The following is a 22,121-nucleotide window of genomic DNA, read 5'->3' as shown; positions in this document are numbered from 1 at the left end:
GTGTGTGTGTGTGTGTCTGTGAATTCTGAACCAGGAATTTTCTATTTTCCCTCTCCGCCGTTTAACATCACTGGAATTCCCATCAATAATTTTAGGAATGAATGATGGATTCTGTGACTGTCAGGTTACCCCCTCCACCCACCTCTACACTCAGCCAGCTCCTTGAGGATTGGGGGTGACTGGAGAGGAGAGAAAGAGAGAGAGAGAGGAGAGAGAGAGAGAGAGAGAGAGAGAGAGAGAGAGAGAGAGAGAGAGAGAGAGAGAGAGAAGGAGGGGGGAGGACAGATAGAGTTTGAACAGATATGAAGAAGTGAAAAAACCATCTCAGATGCCAAGAGCTCCCGACCTAGTGGCCCAGGCCACCTCGTCCCTGGGTGGCTGCGTCCCCTGGGTGGCGCTCGAGAGGGGAGTGCGGCCCACCGGGGAGCGGTGTGACTCGGAGTCCCCCCCCCCTCCGCCCCGCGCGTTCCCGTTCCACCCCCGCACCCCGCGCCCGCCCGCGCAGCGTGACTGGCCGCCGCAGACCTGGCTCGGGGAAGCGCGGAGCGCGGTGCGCGGAGCCGGAGGAGGGCGGGCGGGCGGGCGGGCGGGCGGACCCGCGCGCGGGCAGCTGCCTGACGTCCGCCGCGCAGTGCCCCCTCCTCCGCTCCCGGCGCCCCTCCCCTGGCAATCGCCGCGCGCGGCAGCTCGGAGCCCGCAGCTCGGGCGCGGGGACCAGCAGCCCAGAGGAGGCGGCGGGAGCGCCGAGCCCAGAGCCCCGGGGAGAGGCGGAGGTTCCCCGGCCTGGGCAGTGAGAGGAGGCACGGTGTTTGCGCTTTGGAGTCAGGGCTGCGACGGAGCCCGAACCCCGATCGCTGCCAGGCAGGCTCCCCGGGGCGCGCGCGGCACAGTCATGAACACCAACGACGCCAAGGAGTATCTGGCCCGGAGGGAAATCCCTCAGCTTTTCGAGGTACGGAGCCTGGACTGCAGGGTGGGCTGGAGGATCTGGGGCGGGAATCTCCGACCTCGAGGTGAGGCGGTTGCGCCCCGTCCCGTCTTCCCCGTCCCCACGCGGGAAGCCCGCAGGTCGGCTCCGCCGAGGGGAGTAGCCAAGCGGCGGATCACCGGGGTCCTGGCCGGATCGCTGGGCTCAGACGTCCCGAGGAACTTTCCATCTCCAAACAGGATTCTGGGAACAGGCTGCCCCCAGCTCCCCTCTCAGATGCTGGGCACCCAGGGTGGGGTGCAGACAGTGATCTGGAGGCGCTTTTTTTCATTTGGGAGAGGGAGTGGGGAAGTGAGGGTCAGGCCAGGTGACCGCACGGTCACCCAGCATGGAACCTGAACTAGAAATTAGAGTCTGGAGTTTCAGTCTCTCTCCTCACCCAGATTCCGGACCCCTGCAGGGAAGAAGTGCAGGGGCCAGTAACCCTCCTCCTCCTCCTCCTCTGCACCCCGTTCCCCCTCCCGCCCCTGGGAAGCTTGAGGGAGAGGGATGAAGAAGCAAAAAGCAAATCTCACCCCATCAAGTGCAGCGCAACCTTCTGGGTGGCAGGCACCCAGAGCTGCTCTGCGCTTTTAGTGAATGAACTCCTGAGCACGTTTTCCCCCCATGGTCTTGGCAGGCTTTGCTCGCTTGCCTCTGGGGCTGCAGCTTTTTATCTGCACTTTGCAACCCATCTGGAGATAGTGGGTCTGAGGAGACTGGAACGTTGACCCCAGTTGCTGTCCCCAGAGCATAAAGCACCATCGGCCATAAGGATTCCTATGGCCCGGGGCCAGAGGCGGCCAAGGGATGAGGCACCACTTACAGAATATGCCAGGGGAACCTTGAAGGTTGAGCTAAAGGAATCTTGGTTACTTCTAAAATGCAGCCTCCTTCTTGGATTTTTGCTTCCTTTCTTTCCGTATATAAATTGGAAAGAAAAAAAAAAGAATCCTAAATCCTAAGTGGTTTTGCTTAGGTTAAATCAAAACTACCAAAAAGGGGAGGGAGGTGGGTGAAGGTGGGAATGGAATCAAGCCAAGCTTCTTAGGGAGAACCCTGAAAGGAGGAAGGCCGTTCCCTGCAAACCTGGCCTCTCATGTCCGAAACATTATTGACTAATACAATAAACTAAAGGCCATGAGTTGTTCTTCCTGTTTGGGGGATTTCTTTCTGTTCAAAAGAAATGAAGACAACATTTGAGGGGGAAAAATTGCCCTGATTTCTTCAAATAGATTGTTATTCCTCCCAGATCTTCTGTTTCTCTCACCTATGTAAAGCATTGTTTCCAGGCTCTGTGCAGCCACAGATTTCCAAGTAAACCAGGCCTGGTGTGGGAAGCTGAATCTAGCAAGTGTGTTACTCCAGTGTGACAATGGGAATGTGTGGGAATCTTAAAGTGTTATTCCTCCTCCCCTAAGTAAATATGGAAATGAAGAGCTGAAAGGTGGTTGTTGTTTCTTTCATCAGAAATATTGCAACCGAAATCAAATTTATGTCTACAGTGCTAAAAGAATAATTAGGAACACCTGTGGGAGGAACATCAGTGCAAAATACTGCTGAACAGTAGTCATGTTTTCTGCATAATGTGGATACTACTTTTCTCTTTTGGTGGAAGGTAACCACAGAGAATTTAGATAGTTTGTTAATGAAAATCTGCACTGTGTATGCAATAAATATTGGCAGAAGGAATTTCTTGTTGAGGTTTTATGCTGGTTTTATGAGCTTTTCTGCCCCTGAACAAGGTGTTTTACAGTACTTCACACTCAGAAAAGGAAGTCCACTTGTTAGGTGAAAGGCAGCAATGCAGTCATCATAGCCTCAATCCTGGACAACAGGAAAACAAGGAGCATGCTGGTGACCCCAGAAGCTCCACCCTTCCCTTCCAGTATGACAACTCTATGTTCTGTACAATACAGAAGGAAAGAAAAATCAGGTGATTCTCCATGAGCTAGTACAAACAACAAAACCAAAGACTTGAAGTTTTTAAACCAGATTGTCGCCACCAAAACCACAACATCTTAGATAACATGAAGTCTAACAGGGATAGGTGTCAAATCCCCAAACTACCTCAAAAACAGAGTCCTGGGTATCTTAGTCCCTGATATAGATTGTTACCACAAAAAAAGGACTTAAATTATCCATGCAGGAATGGAAATCATTGTTCCTTGTCCAGCTCACTGTCCAACCTTGGTGTTGTCCCAATACTTGTGAGGCTGAAGCAGGAAGATCATGAATTCCAGGCCAGCCTGGGTAACATAGCAAGATTCTGTCTCAAAAACACCCAATACATACACGTATATATACATACATACGCATATACACATCCTTTAGGAAATATGTTTTGCTTTGCGAGTCTGGAAATGTATATTTGCCAGTCAGAAAACCTTCCATTTAAGTGAATTCAAAAGGCAAAAGTAAAAAAAAAAAAGTAATTTTAAGAGGTTCATATTGAAGTTAGATTGTACATGGAGCCCAGAGAAGCTGGCATTTTCTTTTATCTTATACTAGGTTCAGAAACTGGAATCCTGAACCTAGAAGCATTTAGCTGAGTAACCTTGAATAAATCAGTAACAGCTCTGAGCTGTTAGTCTCTAAAATGTGATAATAATGTTGAGCATGCATTTGGTAAACGAATGCCCATGAAACACTCAGTTCTGGCCTTGTGTACTAGAGGAGTGTGGGAAGGTAAACACAAACCAGATGTGCATCCCCCACTCAGCCTTTTCTTCTCCTTCAGCAATTAAACTTTTCTGATAGAGTTACACATTATCTGATTAAAGGTTTTAAGAGATAAATGTATAGTAGGAATTGCTTGCCATTCTGGGAAAATTGTATGAAAATGGTATTTTATTTTCAAATTAATTTTATTAATTAATTTCAAATTAATTTGAAAATAAAATATGGTATTTTAAAAAGATGTCAACCTTTCAGAGGGTGTATATGACTTATACATTCATAATATATATTCTTGATGATAATTTTCTGTGCTTGTGCTTTCTCCATGAAAACCTCTGAAGGAAGATACTTTTCAATTTTGTCTACTTCCCACGAGTCAGCATTTCCAAACTTTTAGCATTTTTAGAAACCACTACACGTGACACATCAGACACCACAAATAGAAAGCGTCATAGCAGGATAATACTTGTTTCTCTTTAATCTCAATGGATGTTATAGTGATCTGTTAAATATCATAGATTATTTTTTGAGTCTCAAGCTGCAGTTTTTGTAGTCTCACTCAGACTTGAATTATTTTAGTTTTTTTGTCTTAATCAAAAAACAGTTTAATATACCAAGAAAAGTATTAGGTACTTGAGATTGAAAATTAAATCTGTACCGCTGAGTTCGGACACAAAGACTGACACCAAAACTGATGCATTCAACATATATGACTAGTGTGATGTTTTATTCTGGGTACCAGGGAACATAATAGAGGGGCCTGCAGACAGATGCAGGGGTTCGGGGGAGACTTTATGGTCACAATAGCAATAATAATAACTAAAACAAACAACTAAATAACAATAAACAAAACTAAACAACATCAGTTAAATACTAGGACATGTGAAGCTCCTAATTTGCCCTATGCAAGTATTAAGTAGTTTAATTTTGTTGTTGTTGTTGGTGGTGGTCTGGGCCTGGGCACTGTCCTTCAGCTCTTAAGTTCAAGGCAAATGATCTACCACTTGAGCCACAGCACCACTTCTGGTTTTCTAGTGGTTTATTGAAGATAAGAGTCTCATGGACTTTCCTGCCCGGGCTAGCTTTGAACCGCGAGCCTCAGATCTCAGCCTCCTGAGTAGCTAGGATTACAGGCGTGAGCTATTGGCACCCAGCTGTATTTTAAATTTTTTAAAGCCTTGTTTCACAGAAGAAATAAACTTAGAGAATTTAAGGATGAGTGGGACTGAGAGAAAAAGAGACTAGGGACATTTTCATATGCTGTATTTTTTTTTAACCTTTCCTTGGTAGGGCTGTTCTACTTTATATAGTTGCCTGTTGTTTTAAAGTGGAGAGTGTTGAGTTGAAAACAAACTGGTAAGGAATTCAAAGGATTATCTTCCTTTGCTCTATTGTCTCATAATTTCAGTTCTAATTGTCTTTTAATAGACAAATGAATCTGTGTGCCCATGGTTCACACCTGTAATCCTAGCTACTCAGGAGGCTAAGATTTGAACATCAAGGTTCAAGGTGAGCCCAGTCAAGAAAGTCCATGAAACTCTTTTTTTAATATTAAGAAGTTTTTTAAATTGTGAAAATACCATACAGGGGTTACAATTACATGAGCAAGGTAATGAGTACATTTCTTATCATGCATTGTTGCCTCCTCCTTTGTTTCTCCTTACCATGGAACTAATCTCTAATTAACCAGCAAAAGTTGAAAAGTGAATGTATTAGGTGAAATATGGTAGATTCAAGAAAGAACATAAATTTCACGGTTCCTTAGGGAAAGAGGTAGTTGAATGAAGAGAAGTAGGGGAAAATTCAGTCAAGAATGCTATGTATATCCTACAAAGTTAAGAAGAGCGAGGGAAGGAAGGAGTAAGGTGGTCTGTATGAGAATGTTGAAAGGGGTGACATCGATCAAGATGCAATGCATTCATAAACTGCTTCGCTAAGTGGCAACTCCTTTGTATACCTCCTTACAGGTAATAAAATAATGTTTTAAGGGGCAGAAGTAGACCTGTGGTTCAAGAGGTAGAGCACTAGCCTTGATCAAAAAAAGCCCCAAGACTGGCATAAAAGAGACAGCGAGAAAGACAGAGAGGGAGATGCAAAAGACAAAAATAACTGAGGATTTAGAAACAAGACAGTAGTACATCAAAACATATTGTACTTCTATGTACTTCATTGTATTTCAGAGCCTTTTGAATGGACTGATGTGTTCTAAGCCTGAAGACCCAGTGGAGTACTTGGAAAGCTGTTTGCAGAAAGTAAAGGAAATGGGTGGCTGTGATAAGGTGAAGTGGGATACATTTGTCAGCCAGGAAAAGAAGACCTTACCTCCGCTAAATGGAGGCCAGTCTCGGAGATCCTTTCTAAGAAATGGTAATGTATGTATAGAATAACACAACTTGATAGGTGAAATAATTGTCTTATAGAAATATCTTGTAGAATGTAGAGAGTGATTTAATTGATTGGGTTTATACATGCCTAGAAAAATTTGAGGCCTTGGAATATAACTAATCTCTTTCTGTTACTAATTCTAATCACTTCCATGATCCATAAGACAAACGAAATTACATACCATTGTCCAGCAATTTGCTAAAGACTTAATGAAATTATCTATTACTGAATTCATTATTTGCAAAATGAATTGCGTTAAACATCTTGACTTTATTTTTAAATTGCAAATAATCCTTTTCCAAATACACAGATAGAATAAAGACTAAATTGGTAGTTATTACATTATAATTCAACATTTTTCATTGACTAGAGATTTGATTTAATGTTTCCAAGTCCAGAGTTCATATTAATGAAATTACACAAATTCATATAAAGTTTACTTAATTCAATAACTATTCATTATACAACTATTGAATATATTCGAATCTGCATTTGAGTACTATAAAAGAAATACAAGAAATACAACTGGGCGCTGGTGGCTCACCCCTGTAATCCTAGCTACTCGGGAGGTTGAGATCTGAGGATCACGGTTCAAAGCCATCCCAGGCAGGAAAGTCTGTGAGACTCTTATCTCCATTTAACCACCAGAAAACCAGAAGTGGTGCTGTGGCTTAAGTGATAGAGCACTTGTCTTAAGCTGAAGAGCTCAATAGCAGTGCCCAAGCCCAGAGTTCAAGACCCACAACTGACAAAAAATATATATGTATAAAGTAAACTTATTTAAATTTTAGGAGTAGTTTAGAACTAAGAGCTAGAGTTTGTTAGAAAAAACTCCAGATATTTTGATGTCTCTCTGAAATACATGTTTGTCATATGTGCTTATCAATATATGCCACAATGTTGAGAGCCAACCAGCCTTTCAAGTTCTACATAAAGGTGTGAAATATAATAGTATGTAAAAGATAGACTCAACTTCTTTTTGTACAACTACTTAAGGATAACAAAAAATAATAATATAATAAATAAGCTGGGTTTTGGTGGCTTATGCCTGTGATTCTAGCTACTCAGGAGGCTAAGATCTGAAGATTATGATTCAAAGCCAGCCCAGTCAGGAAAGTCTGTGGGACTCTTATCTCCACTTAACCACCAAAAAAAAGAGACAGAAATGGAGCTGTGACTCTACTGGTAGAGTGCAAGACTTGAGCACAAAAGCTCAGGGATAGTGTCCAGTGTGTGAGTTCAAGCCCCAGAACTAGCCAAGTCCCAGGACTGGCATCAAAATGAATAAATAGCTAGATAGGTAGGTGGGTAGGTAAGTAGATAGATAGATAGATAGATAGATAGATAGATAGATAGATAGATAGATAGATAGATAGATAGATAGATAGATAGATAGAACTAAAATCGATTTAAAAAATAAAAACTAGACTCAGACTCAATTCCAATAAGAGGAAACTAAGTTTCTTGTTCTGGTGGCTGAAGGGCATTATACTTTCAAAATTAAAACCATTCTCAAAAATGAACCACACAAGTGTCATCTGTTCCAGAAGAATTTGAAGAGGAGACAATTCTCTTTGCAATAAATATCAGTTATGAACCCACATAGAATTTATTTGAATGTGGTGTAGGAAAAAAGTCATGAAGTGCTCATTTGTAAGATGCTCAAGAAAAGGGAAAATAGAAATGCCAAAACTATCTCCAGATTGGAGAAGAGTTCTTCCTTATTCAAGCAGGAGTGAAAAGTGATTTAGGTTTAGGTACTCACATGTCATACTGTTATATATGGTTGGTAACAAATAACCCAGATATATGGAATTGCTACTTCAAAATGCATATGTTCTGACATGTGAACAGCTGAGAAATAATTTAAAAACATTTAGTGTGACCATAGGGTAATAAGATTACTGTTCTTTGTTTTAGAGAGCAGTTGATCTCATTACTTACAAGATGAATCACTCTATCTTAGATTTTAAAGTATCACTTATAAATAATAAGCCATGTCACATCTGTAAGTACTTATAAAATTGAATTTGCACCAAATATTTGGATTTGACCCTTAGAACAAATCCAATTCTAAAGAGATTTTTACTTTTCCCATACAGTGTACTTAGAGACCCAGTAACAGGATAATGATTTGGAACTGTCCAAGTTGAAAATTTCACTCTTTGTAAATCAAGGGGTTTTTGAGAAAAGCCTAAAATACACAGAGTATTGAGTGGTCAGAATTGGAGCTCAGGGCTCTGACTCAAGCTGAGTTGACAGAACTTAGATTTGGTATCCAGTGGATTACTGTCACTAGAATAACTTTAGTTACTTCTGTATCTCATGTCTTTGCACATTTCTGCTTTTTTGATGAACAAAATGATCTTTAGTGATCTTGTTAAGTTCATATATCTCCTCCAAATGGCCATCTTACTTCATGAGATGTTACCATGTGGTTAGAATCCCAGTCACTGTTAAAAAACATACTTCATATCCTTGTTATATTAAGTGAGATCAATATGGGACAGTGTTGTCTAAGACTTGAAACACTAATGAACATCAGACGTTAGTGGATTTGGTCTCAGAAATTTTTCATTTTTGAAAATGGAATCTTAAGGAGTGATGGCATTCAATTAGTTGATAAGCTACTCTTAGATTAGCTGTAGACAGTGACTGTGGACAACAAAATTAAAGCTTGATACCATTGCTTGGTTTTATAATACATGGAAACCAGGAAAAACTAGATAGATAGATAGACAGATAGATAGATAGATAGATAGATAGATAGATAGATAGATAGATAGATAGATAGATAGATAGATAGATAGATAGATAGATATTAGGGATTGGTAAGGACTGTAGCCAAACCAAAGAGCAGAAATGAAGAGAACAGTTATTATCTAAAAGAAGTCAAGTACAAATTTTGGGGAAAGGTTAAGCAAATAAACAGAAATGAAATTGCTGCTGGGTTCTGATAGCTCTCTCTTGTAATCCTAGCTACTCAGGAGGCAGGATCATGATTCTAAGCCAGGAAGGTCCCTGAGACTCTTATATCCAATTAACCACCAGAAAACCGGAAATGGTGCTATGGTTCCAAGTGATAGATTGTTAGCCTTGAGCAGAAAAGCTCAGCGACAGGGTCCAAGCCCTGAGTTTAAGCACTATGACTGACAAAAAGGAAGGAAGGAAGGAAGGGAAGAAGGAAAGAAGGAAGGGAAGGAGGGAGGGAGGGAGGGAAGGAGGGAGGGAATATTGCTTGTTAGCTTCAGGGTTTCCATATCTTCCAGTGTTAGATTTTCAGACAAGGGTCCTTTCATTCATCATTAGAGCCTTCTCATATACTAGGTGACAAGAATGTTACACCCTAGTATCTAATATCTGCAATATTTGCTAAAACATGGAAACTGTTTTCTAAACCAAATATCCCATAATAACCATTTTATTTTATGAAATGCTTTACATATTCATGCTTTGTAGGTTTTAACTGTAATTATGGAATAGATTATTAAATTTAACAGAATGCCTAAGTGCCCAGTAACTTAAAATGATTAGAACTGGAATCATTTGTGAGTTTTTACAAAAATATTGACCTAGGTATGCTAACATATAATTATCCTGAGAAATTATCCTACAACACAAACAGTTTTTATCACCCAAACAAATTACTTTCTTAAATTAAAATATAAATTACTGGTTGCCAGTTGTTAAAACCCTTAAATATGAGGTATGAGATAAACATAATTTGTCCCTGTTAGGTGTACACACTGAATATATAGTTACCAGTGAACTAAAAGTTCCAATCTCAAACATACTTAGAGTTATTCTTCTGGAGTATCTCTTGGCCATCCTATATACATGTCAGAAACCAAATACAACAAATTTGTCTCAAAACCATCACTCACTTCTCACTTTCTTGTTTTCATAAAGTCAGTCAATGAGTCTGTTGAGCCATAACATAACCATTTCTTGAGTACTGTTATGTGACAGATACTCTTTTTCAGCTGAGATTGGAGCCATCAAGAAAGAACTGACATGGCACTGTTCTCAGGAAAAGCACAGGCCAGCAATGAAATCAGGCCTTAAAAACTTAATCAGTAGCTCAATGAGAGCTATGAGTGAGTGGTTTGTGACCAAAGTAAGATAATAATAATAATAATAATAATAAACCTGGAACAGAGAAAAGAAGACAGAAAGGTACTATATATAAAATGTAGTGTGGTCCTTACTCCTTTAGATTTGACATGTGGACCTTGTAAAGTATCACCTACTTCACTTTCATTTTTGTATTCCAGCCCTAACCAAGTATTTTACACTATCCATTTCTTTCCATTTCCCAGCTATTGTTCTAGTCCAAGATTTTATTTCTCCCATGTTGATTGTTTTAACTACCTGCTAGCTGCTCTTCTTGCTTCTCTCAGGCTTCTCCTATTCAAACCCTTACTAGCCATCACCATATTAATTTTCCTGAAAAATGTGTAATGTCAGTCTGGGAATATAGCTTAGTGGTAGAGTATTTCCTAGCATGCACAAAGCCCTGGGTTTGATTCTTCAGTATCATATAAATAGAGAAAGCTGGAAGTGGTGCTGTGGCTTAAGTGGTAGAGTGCTAGCCTTGAGCAAAAGAAGCTCAGGTACCTAGGCCCTGAGTTCAAGCCCCAGGACTAGCAAAAAAAAAGCATAATGCCATGTTACTTCTCCAACCCCCAAAATTACCCACTAGATTTACAGCATATGAAAATGAATGCTTTTACCCTGGTTTATTAATCTCTTCACATTGTTTCCATGTTCTGCCCACACATTTTATTTTTTCCTTCAGGAAAGGCATTCTATTTGTTAGTAATTCAACAGGTATTTGTTGAACTCTGGCCATTGGCCTGGCACAGTGTTAGATGACAGGGATGCAGAGTTCTGAATGACAGGTGAAATTCCGGCTTTTATAGAACTTAAAATCTAGTAGGAGAAAAGAGATAAAATGAATGAGTGAACAAATGAAGAACGTTTGAATGAATGATAAAGCTCTCAGATATTGAAGTGACAACTGTGCAGAGCAGTAGAGGGATGTTCTTGCAATTCACTAGGTGGCAGTCAGCTAGGACCAACAAGGGAAGACCATTTCAGTAGATTGTGGGAACAAACATGGAAGCAGGTAGACCAATAAAATGTGAGTTCAGCAATCCAGATAAAATATGATGGTACCTCGGGGAAATATTTGTAACAGTGGAGATGGACAATACACTATACATTTGGAATAATTTTCCATGATAAAGACTGCAAGAACAGATGTGAGAAGTAAGGGAAGAAAGTAATTGAGGATAACTCTGAAGTCTTGTCTTGTGTTGGGTAAAATGATTAAATTTCAAGACAGTGCAGAGTAACATTGCTAGTACCTTTCCACACATCGTTGGAGGCCAACCCCAGTATATATGTAAGACCTCTTCTTAACCCATAGCTGAGCAAATCACCGCTTGTCTGTAGCCATATTCGTGGGAGGCTGAAATCCAGGATGACTCAGGTAGAAAAGTTGGCAAGACTTCATCTCAACAAAAGAAGCTGGATGTATCCGCATGTGCCTGTTACCCTAACTATAAATAGAAGCTTAAAATGGACATGCTTCAGAAATAAGTGAGTGATGGATTACAAGTGGGCCTAGAGAAAGGAATGAGACCCAATCTCAAAAGCCTGGAGGAATGGAGGCATAGCTCTTTGGGATCCCCAGCCTACCAACTGCAAGCCATCCTCCTCCCCCACAAAAAAAGCTGGCCACTTACTAAGTCTTCTTCCAATTAAAAAGAAAGATCAAACTCATTAAATTTCTTATACGAATTGGTTAAATGTGAAGTGTTTTACTGTGTCTTTTTTTTTCCTTTTCAAAGTTTATCTTACTCTCTCACAGTAATGCCTGAAAATTCAAACTTTCCCTATCGACGGTATGACCGGCTCCCTCCAATCCACCAGTTCTCCATAGAGAGTGACACAGATCTCTCCGAGACTGCAGAGTTAATTGAAGAGTACGAGGTTTTTGATCCTACTAGACCACGACCAAAGATCATTCTTGTTATAGGTACGACAGCAGGAAACAAAATCCTCTACCATTGCTAACTTTTATGTGTTTACATTTCAGAAATTTCAGTGCATATCATACTTTGCAAATGCTTAGTTGGATAAGGAGCAGAAAGGGAATAGAAAAAATAGCACGACAAAGAAAATAGAAATATTTTAGGATAATTTTCAATAAAAATGGAACTTATTTTAATTAAGTAATCTAATGTTATGTTTTTCATAGTCTCCATTACAATGTCATAAAAATTCCCTATAATGAATTGAAAGTAATCACTTCAAGATCTGCTGTTCTTTGGCTTCGTTTATTTAAACTTTAATATAGCTAAGTAGGTCCATTAAATGTTTTCTAAACAGGAGTTATTTCCTTTTTATTCACCAAATTGAATTTTTCTCACTATTAACTTTAGAGGCAAAAATACCCATATATTGGTAAACATTCATGTAAATGAATCTTCCTTATGGTACATTAGGACCTATAATAAAATCTGTTCCCATATTATCAGATAAGCAAATATAAGAGAATATTTTAAATAACTGTGTAACATCTGATTATTCACCAAAATGACAAAGATAAAATTTACTTTTTTAAATTGTCATTATGAATCTTCTTTTGTGGATGATATCAGTCTATTTCTATTTCATAAGGAATAGGTACCAAAATTGTTTTGAGTAATTTTATAAAATCATTTATTGATCATTTTTGTGAATTTTAACTTTCTCAAACATATATTTGTGAAAAGGTCTGAGGACATGCAATATATGTAATCATTGTCTCATTTTTCCAGTTTGAGCTTTCATGAAATAACCCAAAGAAATATTTAGCATAAATGTTCCAAAGATTCTAACCAGTTACTGTGAATAGAGGACCAAATGTCTACGGCCACCATGCACAAAAGTACTGCTCTGGAGGACATAGTCAAGCTGGCAGCTAGGGAAAATGTGAGCAAAAAAGCAACTGAGAATGGAATTTGAACATTTCCAAGTGAGATGAAAATCACATTACAAATATGCATACAACCATGAATTATTAAAAAGAATATTGCAGAAAGAGTATAGAAATCACCTTTTGAGGAACTGGGGATATAGTTCAGTGGTAGAGTGCTTGGCAACCAAAATACAAGGCACTAGATTTGATTACTAGTAATCAAGAACAAGCAGAACAAAAAAGCAGATGTAAATCAGATTTAAAAAACTTGAAATATTCTTCTGGCTAATGATAGCCCCTACTATGTCAAACATCTCTACTCTGGAAAATGAAATGCTTCCTTGTCTAAAAATTGGTGGTCCTTCCCTAGGAGACAAGGAAATAATTAAAGGATGTCCATAGGTAAAAATAAAATTGGAATTATTTTACCATTTTATAGCTTGTTGGTGTACAGAGTACATTCTTCCAGGTTCCTTTCTCTCATGAAAGTAATGTACAAATAGAAGCTTGATTGCCATGCAGATAGAATAGTAACAAATGTCTCTTATGTAAGACACTACATGTATGATTTTTATGCATTGTAAATTTTACATGAAACTAAAATACTTTAATAGACTAAAATCTTAAGAGAAGATATATATCTTCAAATATCATCCAGTTTACAAGGTTTTTTTCTTTTCTGATTTTGGAGTTTTGAAAATTTTTTATTGTATTATAAAGTGATATTTACATTTAAATGAATGTTACTGAAACAATCACTTATTCAACATAGACTTTCTAATGTTTTCTTTGAATATAGTAATTTGTGCTTATTTATAAAAATATTTCATTTTGATATTCCCATCAAATAACTACCAACCAGACAGATAACTATATATTTTATGTATAATACATATTTAAGTCTAGATTCTACTCTATGTTGGTTCAGAAACATAAATTAGCTAAAATTAATCTAATGTGATGGGCCCAGGCAGGGATGTGAGAATCACAGACTGAAGCCAACCTGGGCATTGAAAATCTGTGAGACTTAGCTCTGGGTAATCACCCCCCAAAAAGCAGGAAGTGGAGCAGTAGTTCAAGTGGTAGAGCACTAGCCTTGAGCAAAAAAAGCTGAGGGACAGTGCTTTAACCTGAAGTCAAGGCCCAGGACTTGAACCAAAAAGAATTTATCTAATGTGATTTGAAAATCATATTTTCATATTGAAAACCTGAGGTATATATTAGTATTTTTGTGACTATCACTTTTTGTGTCTCTAAAGAAGTAAATGGCAATTATCAATGATTAATGCTGAGCTGTGCGGCAAAATTTTGATTATTTCATGCTACTCTGTCACAAACAATTGTATGAAGCATTTTTTTCCTTAAGGACCTATTCCATTCATTCTTCACATCATAGCATGAAACATTGGAATTCAAAGGTGCTTAAACAAGAACGTATGAGCAGCTTACAAAAGCCATCTTTTTTTGGGGGGGGTCTGGTCGTGGGGCCTGAACTCTGGGCCTGGGTGCTGTCCCTTAGCTCTTCAGCTCAAGGCTAGCGCTCTACCACTTGAGCCACAGCCACTTCCGGCTTTTTTCTTTTTGCTTATGTGGTGCTGTGGAATCGAACCCAGGGCCTCATGCGCTCTACCACTGAGCCACCTTCCTAGCCCTACAAAAACCATCTTAAATAAGTTGTGGCAGTCAGTACTATTGTGCACTTGGTTTAAAAATAATTGTTACATTTCACTAAATTACCTGTAAACTCTTTGGAGATATTAAATACATTTCTATTTTTTTGATCCTGGCTTTTGTAATTTAAAAAGGGAGTCATAGTTCTTTGATTATCAAGGGGAAAACTATAGAATTTTCACAGCTTAATAATCAACATTTCTTTCAACTTGAACTTCATTGTTGAAAACATTTTTAATCAGAGTGATGAATATTGTGGCTTTTTATTGTTGTGTTTGGGGTGTGTGTTGGGGGGGCTCTAGGGGTGAAACCAGTGCTTTGCGCATGTTTCTAACAATTAACTATATCTGTGGCTTAGTTAGTTGTTTCTTAAGATAGGTATTGAGAAAAACTGTCTCTTCCATCTAATACAGTTGATCAAGACCCTTAGCTAAGTCTGCACTTCTCTGGGAAATATGTTTTGTCAGAGGGAAGCAGATGAATGCAGAGAGGTATGGTGGGTGAATACAATCATAACAGTATGCATATGTGAAAATGGAACTTGAGATGTGTGGGGCTGAGATAGAAGGCAGGGGAACAATGGAAGAGGTAACATAGGCCAAGATGCTTTGTACTCATGACTTGACACATTAAATTGACACTCGTTTGCACAAGTAAAGGCAATTTTTTAAGTGTAAAAAAGGAGTAACACTGAGAATTCCACAGATGGAGCAGCTACTCTATCTGGTTCTGGTATTCCAGAATCCTCAGCTCAGATAAACAACAGTAGTGTAAGAGGGACTTGTTTATTGTATCAGGTCACCATTTTGTGTGTTTTGAATAATAGGTGGCCCAGGAAGCGGAAAGGGTACACAAAGTTTAAAAATTGCAGAACGTTATGGATTTCAGTACATTTCAGTGGGAGAGTTATTGAGAAAGAAGATCCACAGTACCAGCAGCAATAGGAAATGGAGTCTTATTGCCAAGATAATTACAAATGGAGAATTGGCCCCACAGGTATTGCTGTGTAATTTGCTTTTATTCTCAAAATAAATATATAAGTGACTTTCTTGTGTGCTAAGGTTAACTCTGCTGTTTTATTTTTTATCTTTATAAGGAAACAACAATTACAGAGATAAAACAAAAATTGATGCAAATACCTGATGAAGAGGGCATTGTTATTGATGGATTTCCAAGAGATGTTGCCCAGGCTCTGTCTTTTGAGGACCAAGTAAGACTGTTTCCTTGTATTTTCAGTGACCCACTTTTGGCTTAAAATTTTGAGATTTAAAAGAAATATATGATTTCTTGGAAGACTAGATGTATTTTTTAATGAATTCTGGTTCTTAACAAGCAAATACATCAGCATGGATAATCTGAGGTTATTTTTTTTGGCAAATAATTAAAATTGAAACCAGTGCCTGCCAAAATGAAAGATTAAAAATGAATAATAGAATTTATTATTATGATTAAAAATAGAACTTTCTCTAACCTTTGAAATACTTTTCCTATGATAGTTTTTAGTATTTAATTATAAAAAGAAAGCCTTATTCAGTTATGTCCAGAGATATAAACTATCATCTTATACTTAAAGTTCTTTTCAATTAAGAAAGCCCTTTTATTGAGTCATGAAATTCTGAACCTCTTACCTGTATGAAGAGAATCTAGCTGCCAAGAGTTTCTTAAATTTGAGTAAATTATCCCTATCTAATACATCTTTCTTTCAGGAAAATGAGTGCATGGGATTACATTACATACCTCTTTAATCTTTTAAAAACTTGTATGACTGATTTTTTTATTTAAAAATTTGAATTACAAAAAGTAATATATGATCATACTGAAAGTCCTGCTGTAAACAAAGCCCATTCCTCTTCCTTTCATTCCCTGGTCTTCCTCTCTTGTGAACAGAAACACTGTTAAGTTAGTTATCTATACTTCTAGACCGTGTGTGTGTGTGTGTGTGTGTGTGTGTGTGTGTGTGTTTGTGAGTGTGATGTGTGCTGATGCTAGGGCTTGAACTCAGGGCCTGAGCACTGTCCCTGAGCTTTTGTGCTTAAGACTAGTGCTCTACTACTTGAGTCCTAGTTCCACTTCTGGCTTTTTGGTGGTTAATTAGAGATAAAAGTCTCATGGACTTTCCTGACCAGGATGGCTTGAGACTGTAATCCTTAGATCTCAGCCTCCTAAGTAACTAGGGTTACAGATATGAGATACCAGCACCTGGCTTTAGAGAGTTACATACATACACCCGTGCACTTGAATACATGAGCACTTGTTTATCTACAAATGTATTTCACATTTTCAAGCCTATTTCCAAAGTGTCCTCCAAAAATACTTTTCCAGGATAGGTGCTTGTGGCTCAGTATAATCCTAATTACTTAGGAGGCTGAGATCTGAGAATCATGGTTCAAAGCCAGCCCAGACAGGAAAGGCCATACTTTTATCTCCAAGTAACCATCAAAGAGTCATAAGTGGAGCTGTGGCTCTTCCAATTGGTTAGAAATTGCCAACCAATTGGTGAGAAATGACATTTCAGTTTCCAAATTTACACTTTCTAATTAAAATTGTGGATAGTCAATGCTCAAATACTTATTGACCATTTTTATTTCTTCCTTATATGAAATTTTTGCTCTCCTTTGCTTGTCTCTCTATAGACTTGCTGTCTTTTCCTTGTTTATTTGAAGGAGTTAGTATAATATAGATACTGTGGCAGACAGGATTAGGCACAATACAAAGTAGGCTTTTGTCTCACACAAAAGAATCCTGGAGTTATACAGTTCAAGGCCAAAAGTAGCTCCATAGAGCATCTCTTTGAATACTCTGGTTTGCTGGGAAGACCTATTGCTTTAAATTGTCTTTCCCTGCTGGGTGCTGGTGGCTCACATATGTCATCCTAGATACTCAGGAGGCTGAGATCTAGGATTGTGGTTGGAAGAGCCCATGCAGGAAAGTCCGTGAGACTCTATCTCCAATAAACTACTCAGAAAACGCCAGAAGAACGATGGGTCTGTAATCCTAGCTACTCAGGAGTGTGAGATGTGAGATTGTGGTACAAAGCCAGCTTGGGCAGGAACATTCATGAGACTCTTATCTCCAATTAACCACCAGAAAACTGGAAGTGGCACTGTGGCTTAAGTGGTAGAGTGCAAGCCTTGTGCTGAAGAGATCAGGGACAGCACCCAGGCCCCACAACTGACAAAAAGAAAAAGCCAGAAGTGGTACTGTGGCTTAAGTGGTAGAGCACTAGCCTTGAGCACAAAGAGGCTTAGGAACAGTGCCTAGGCTCTGAGTTCAAGCCCCAGGACTGGCAAAAAAATAAAAAACAACCCCACAAACTCTGACTCCTTTCCTTAGTTCGTCATCGCCTTTTAAGTCTCAAGCCTCTGATGCTCACTCAAAGGTTTTTTTTTTTTTTCTGTGACTTTGAAGAGAGTAAAAGTAGGCAGTGTGTTTGTGTTACTGATCTGCTGCCATGTCACATTGCTGTCGGAAGTGGGTGCTATGGCAGTGTGATTTGTGGCTGACTGAACATGGCAGCCGGGTAACAGACACTCATCCAAACCTGGTTCACCTCATGTGTGGAGTGCACTGTTAGTAAGTTCAAGCAGATACAGCTACCTGATTAGTTTTTCTGATGCTTTCTAGTTTGTGTTTGCGTGGTTGCTTTGATGGTGGTAATGGTGAGACTGGAAGGCAAGGCCTTGTACTTGCTAAGCCCATGCTCTAGCATAGAGCTACTTACCCCCTAACTCTCTCTGTTGCTTTTTAAATGTTGTTGAATACTTCTTTTTTTTCCATTGATAATAACAGAGGTAGATCTCTAGGCTTTTATGATCACCTAAAAATAAAAATGACCATTAACTAATATTAACTATCAAAAAGCCCCGTCCAATGTAACCCAAAATATTAGTCTTTCATCCAAAGAAAAATATCTCCGCTGTCACTAGCTTAGGCCTTGTTCACATTCTGAAACCTAAAGTGGTATTTCAGAATCCTGAAATCGCTATTCCTTGGACTTGCAGTGTGGTTGGAGTGGGAGGGAGCAGGGAGTGGTGAGAACTGGTGGCTGCCTGCATGGGAAGGGGTAGGAGCTTCATTGTTCTACAGAAGCTCTCCTGGAAACCCAACTTTTGTCTCTGCTCATGTATGCAGCCTAGAGTGTTGTGCCTAGGGTTTGTGATTACCTATCAGTAAACTTCTTAGGATGGTTTGATCTTTCCAAGTAGAATGTACAGCTGCTTATATTTATGTTTTTCAACCATTCTTGTGAGGTTGAAAAAATCTGACTTAATATTTCCTTAAGTTGGCATTAGTAGCAGTCTGGAGTGTCTCAGCTACTTTGACAGAATTGAGGTGCCTGAGGTGGATGTCGTCATTGATAGTCCTTTCAGGAATAAAGCTGAAATGTTTATGTGAAATACTAGAGTCCCATTTACTCCACGCTGTGTGTTGGCCGAAGTTTCTATGTTCTTTTTTGTCTGCTGCCCCTTCTGACACGAAATGCGTGAGAGCTTTCTCCACCGATTCTTTGTACCTCTAACATTAGGGGTGTGTCCAGAAATTCAAAATTCATCATCCAGAGGGAACATAGATCCCACAGGATCAGTATCGCAAATCTGCTCCCATTTGAGATACCAGATGTAAGGCTCAGCAAATACCTTGTGCCTCTGACTAAGTGACTAAATTTAGAGTTCACACCAATGCTCTCACAGGTCAAATAGTTCACTAGAATGACTCACAGAACCCAGGAACAACCAAGTAGAAGAGTAAAGAGGAAGGAATAGAAGCAGGAATTTGCCAGCTCTTCCCCAGCATCCTACCCTTCCCAAATTTACAAATGGTCACCAACTCTAAAGCTCTCAGAACCTTTTGGACATAATTCACATCACTTCATGCCCAACCTCGGTTTGCTTTTCTTAAGGTGAAAATCTAGGGCAATCCTCACAGTAACCTCATTATCATAACCACTGGTGCTGTCATCCAAAGGGATTTGTTCAGAAGAACAAAGGACTTTCCTATGACTTAAGGAACTTCAATGGCTTTAGGAGCTCTGTGCCCTGAACAAAGAGTATATATTTTTCTTATCCTGCAACTCATGTACTATATACACATGCATGCAAGATATTTTCCCCAAGGCTTTTCTGCCACAGGTCCAGAATGTTAGAAGAGATGCATTTCTGTCAGCAACCTGTGAATGGTGGTACAGCCACAGAAAAACCATGTCTGGGAATGTGGTCAAGTGGACATAGCTCAAGTGGTAGAGTGCTTGCTCAGCGTGTGAGCTTCTGGTTTGATTGTTGTACCACAGAATAATAAATAAACAAATGAACAAGCTTATTAAAGTTTTTTTTTTCCTCTAGAGAATATTCTCAGTGTAAACAGTCCATATTGACAACCTTTTCTTGAAGTCATGTAGGGATTATGATTCCTTCCCAGGCCTTCTTGCATCTCCTAGGACACCACCACCACCACCACCACCATCAGCACCATCAGCATCATTATCATTATCATCATCATTATCTGTGTGATCCAGACAGGGTTGTCATCATATATGAGTTCTAGCTGGGAAAGAGAACATGAAGGCCTGAAGTCCCTGACATCTATCATTTCTAATCACATGGCATTACTGAGAATTTTTCCATGCTATAATTGTGAACCACTGGGAAATGCAGTCCATATAGGCAACCAGGTACAAATTCATCACTGTACAAAGTCTAGAAAACTATTAGCTTCTACCAATTTGCCCTGCAAATTTCTTCCTCCCACACAAAGTACTTCTCCCTTAGCAAGTAAGTGAGCTTGATCTGTCCCCATAAAGCCTCATTATTAGTTCAAGCTCTGAGAATCGACAGTTCTCATTAGGTCTTTGACTCCTTATAGGCACTCACTAATAAACTAAACTTCGGTTTCTTCCTTCCTTGGTACTAACAAATGTGGAAATACAAAGCTAGGATGAGTAAAGGATGCTACTGAATAAAGGAAAGTTGAGGGATGTATATACTCCAATCACTGAACCAATCTCATAGAAACTCTCATGAGGCAGGACTGCAAGCAGGTCCTTCCTTACCCCTCAGTGGAGGATGTGTCATGATTGACCCATTGATAACTCCTGAGTCAGTTATTTTTAAGTCATTGTCTTCTAAGGTTCAGGATTTCTGTGAAGTTCTTCCTTGTTCATTACCCTACATGACCGCATCCAAGTGACATATTGGGTACTATGCCTTCCTTGGAACCCATTTTAAGTTTATAAAAAAAGAAAAAGAGAGAGGGGAGAAGGAAGAAAGGAAGGAAGGAAGGAAGGGAGGGAGGGAGGGAGGGAGGGAGGGAGGGAGGGAGGAAGGGAATACAAGTTTTTTCTGTCTATTACAGTTATTATAATAATTATAGATATAATGGATTTATTTCTGTGTTCAGTCATTGTAGTAGCAGTTACCTTGATATCCTCTACAATGCAAGTTTATGTAAAAGGTAGTATCTTTGCTCTGTGTTTGGCTTTTCTGATGGTGATGGGGTGTTAATGGAAGTTCTTTAAGCTATAATTGCTTCATCTCCTGCTGTTTGGAGACATGATGTCAGCTGACTTTCATCTTCAGGAGGCCCTGAATTGCTGCATTCTTTCCTTCTATGTTGGTCAAGAATTTGTCAAGAATTGGTCAATTCTTTCTTGAGATCATTGGAGTTTTTCGAAATACATCGCTAAATGTAACAATAAAGCAATTAGCAGATATTAACATTTTAGCCCTTTCTAGCTATTTTTATTACAGATATGAGTCGCAACTGTACAAAGAGGTTTCAATTTAACATGTCTACTTATGTGTACAGTGCATCTAGAGCAGTCACCCTTCTATCATTCTCCCCAGTCTCTCCCATCTTCACTCATCTCAAGTGTTGTAGCTCAGTTTTCCTGTATGTACATTGACCAGTATGATTGCATTTGCCCACCCTTCCTCTTATCATTTAGTTAAGACATGTCTCAGCTTTCTGACATTCATTTTGTTGAGCTGCCTGTTAATTGTTCAAAGGAATCACACCATGGGATCTCAATCCTGTGTATTCATACCATCCTTTAGTCAATTTGATCATACAAATGTGCATATGGTCTGCATGTGCTTTTATATTCAGAGTATTGTGATATCACTTTATGCAGCCATAGGATAAATTCACTGTATCTTTGTGTGAGATGAGAATAAAACCTGTCCATGTCTTAGCTTTGAAAATTGGAACTAGAGGCCTGGCTTTCGTGATCGAGTTCTAACCATAAGCCCAAAGTCCATGCAAAAAGTATAAGGCCCAGAGTTTAAGCCAAAGCACCAACCCACACACACACACACACACACACACACACACACACACACACACACACACCGAATTAGAATGACATTACCCTGAAAATAATTTTGATCTTTTGGCCTTCAGAAAGGATCTTAGTAGTCCTTAGTGGTTCTCAGGCCTTGAAAACAACTGTCCTAGAAC

General features: G+C 39.3%; 1 protein-coding gene across 2 annotated transcripts in view; it reads left to right on the top strand.

The window, feature by feature from the left end:
• The first annotated feature begins 652 nt into the window (after window positions 1–652).
• Ak5 (adenylate kinase 5) overlaps window positions 653–22,121 on the top strand; it is a 265,916-nt gene continuing 244,447 nt past the window's right edge. For both annotated transcript variants that reach the window (XM_042685351.1, XM_042685340.1), the window contains exons 1-5: window positions 653–952; window positions 5,827–6,013; window positions 11,907–12,074; window positions 15,496–15,665; window positions 15,766–15,879. In XM_042685351.1, the coding sequence (XP_042541285.1) occupies window positions 893–952; window positions 5,827–6,013; window positions 11,907–12,074; window positions 15,496–15,665; window positions 15,766–15,879 (699 nt within the window). In that variant the 5' untranslated portion in view covers window positions 653–892. The remainder of the gene's footprint in view (window positions 953–5,826; window positions 6,014–11,906; window positions 12,075–15,495; window positions 15,666–15,765; window positions 15,880–22,121) is intronic.

Source organism: Dipodomys spectabilis, unplaced genomic scaffold (genome assembly GCF_019054845.1).
Source record: "Dipodomys spectabilis isolate Male_0828 unplaced genomic scaffold, ASM1905484v1 ptg000002l, whole genome shotgun sequence".
In the NCBI taxonomy this organism is placed as follows: domain Eukaryota; kingdom Metazoa; phylum Chordata; class Mammalia; order Rodentia; family Heteromyidae; genus Dipodomys; species Dipodomys spectabilis.
Note: the sequence above shows the minus strand (reverse complement) of the source record. Positions and strands in the feature narration are given on the sequence as shown.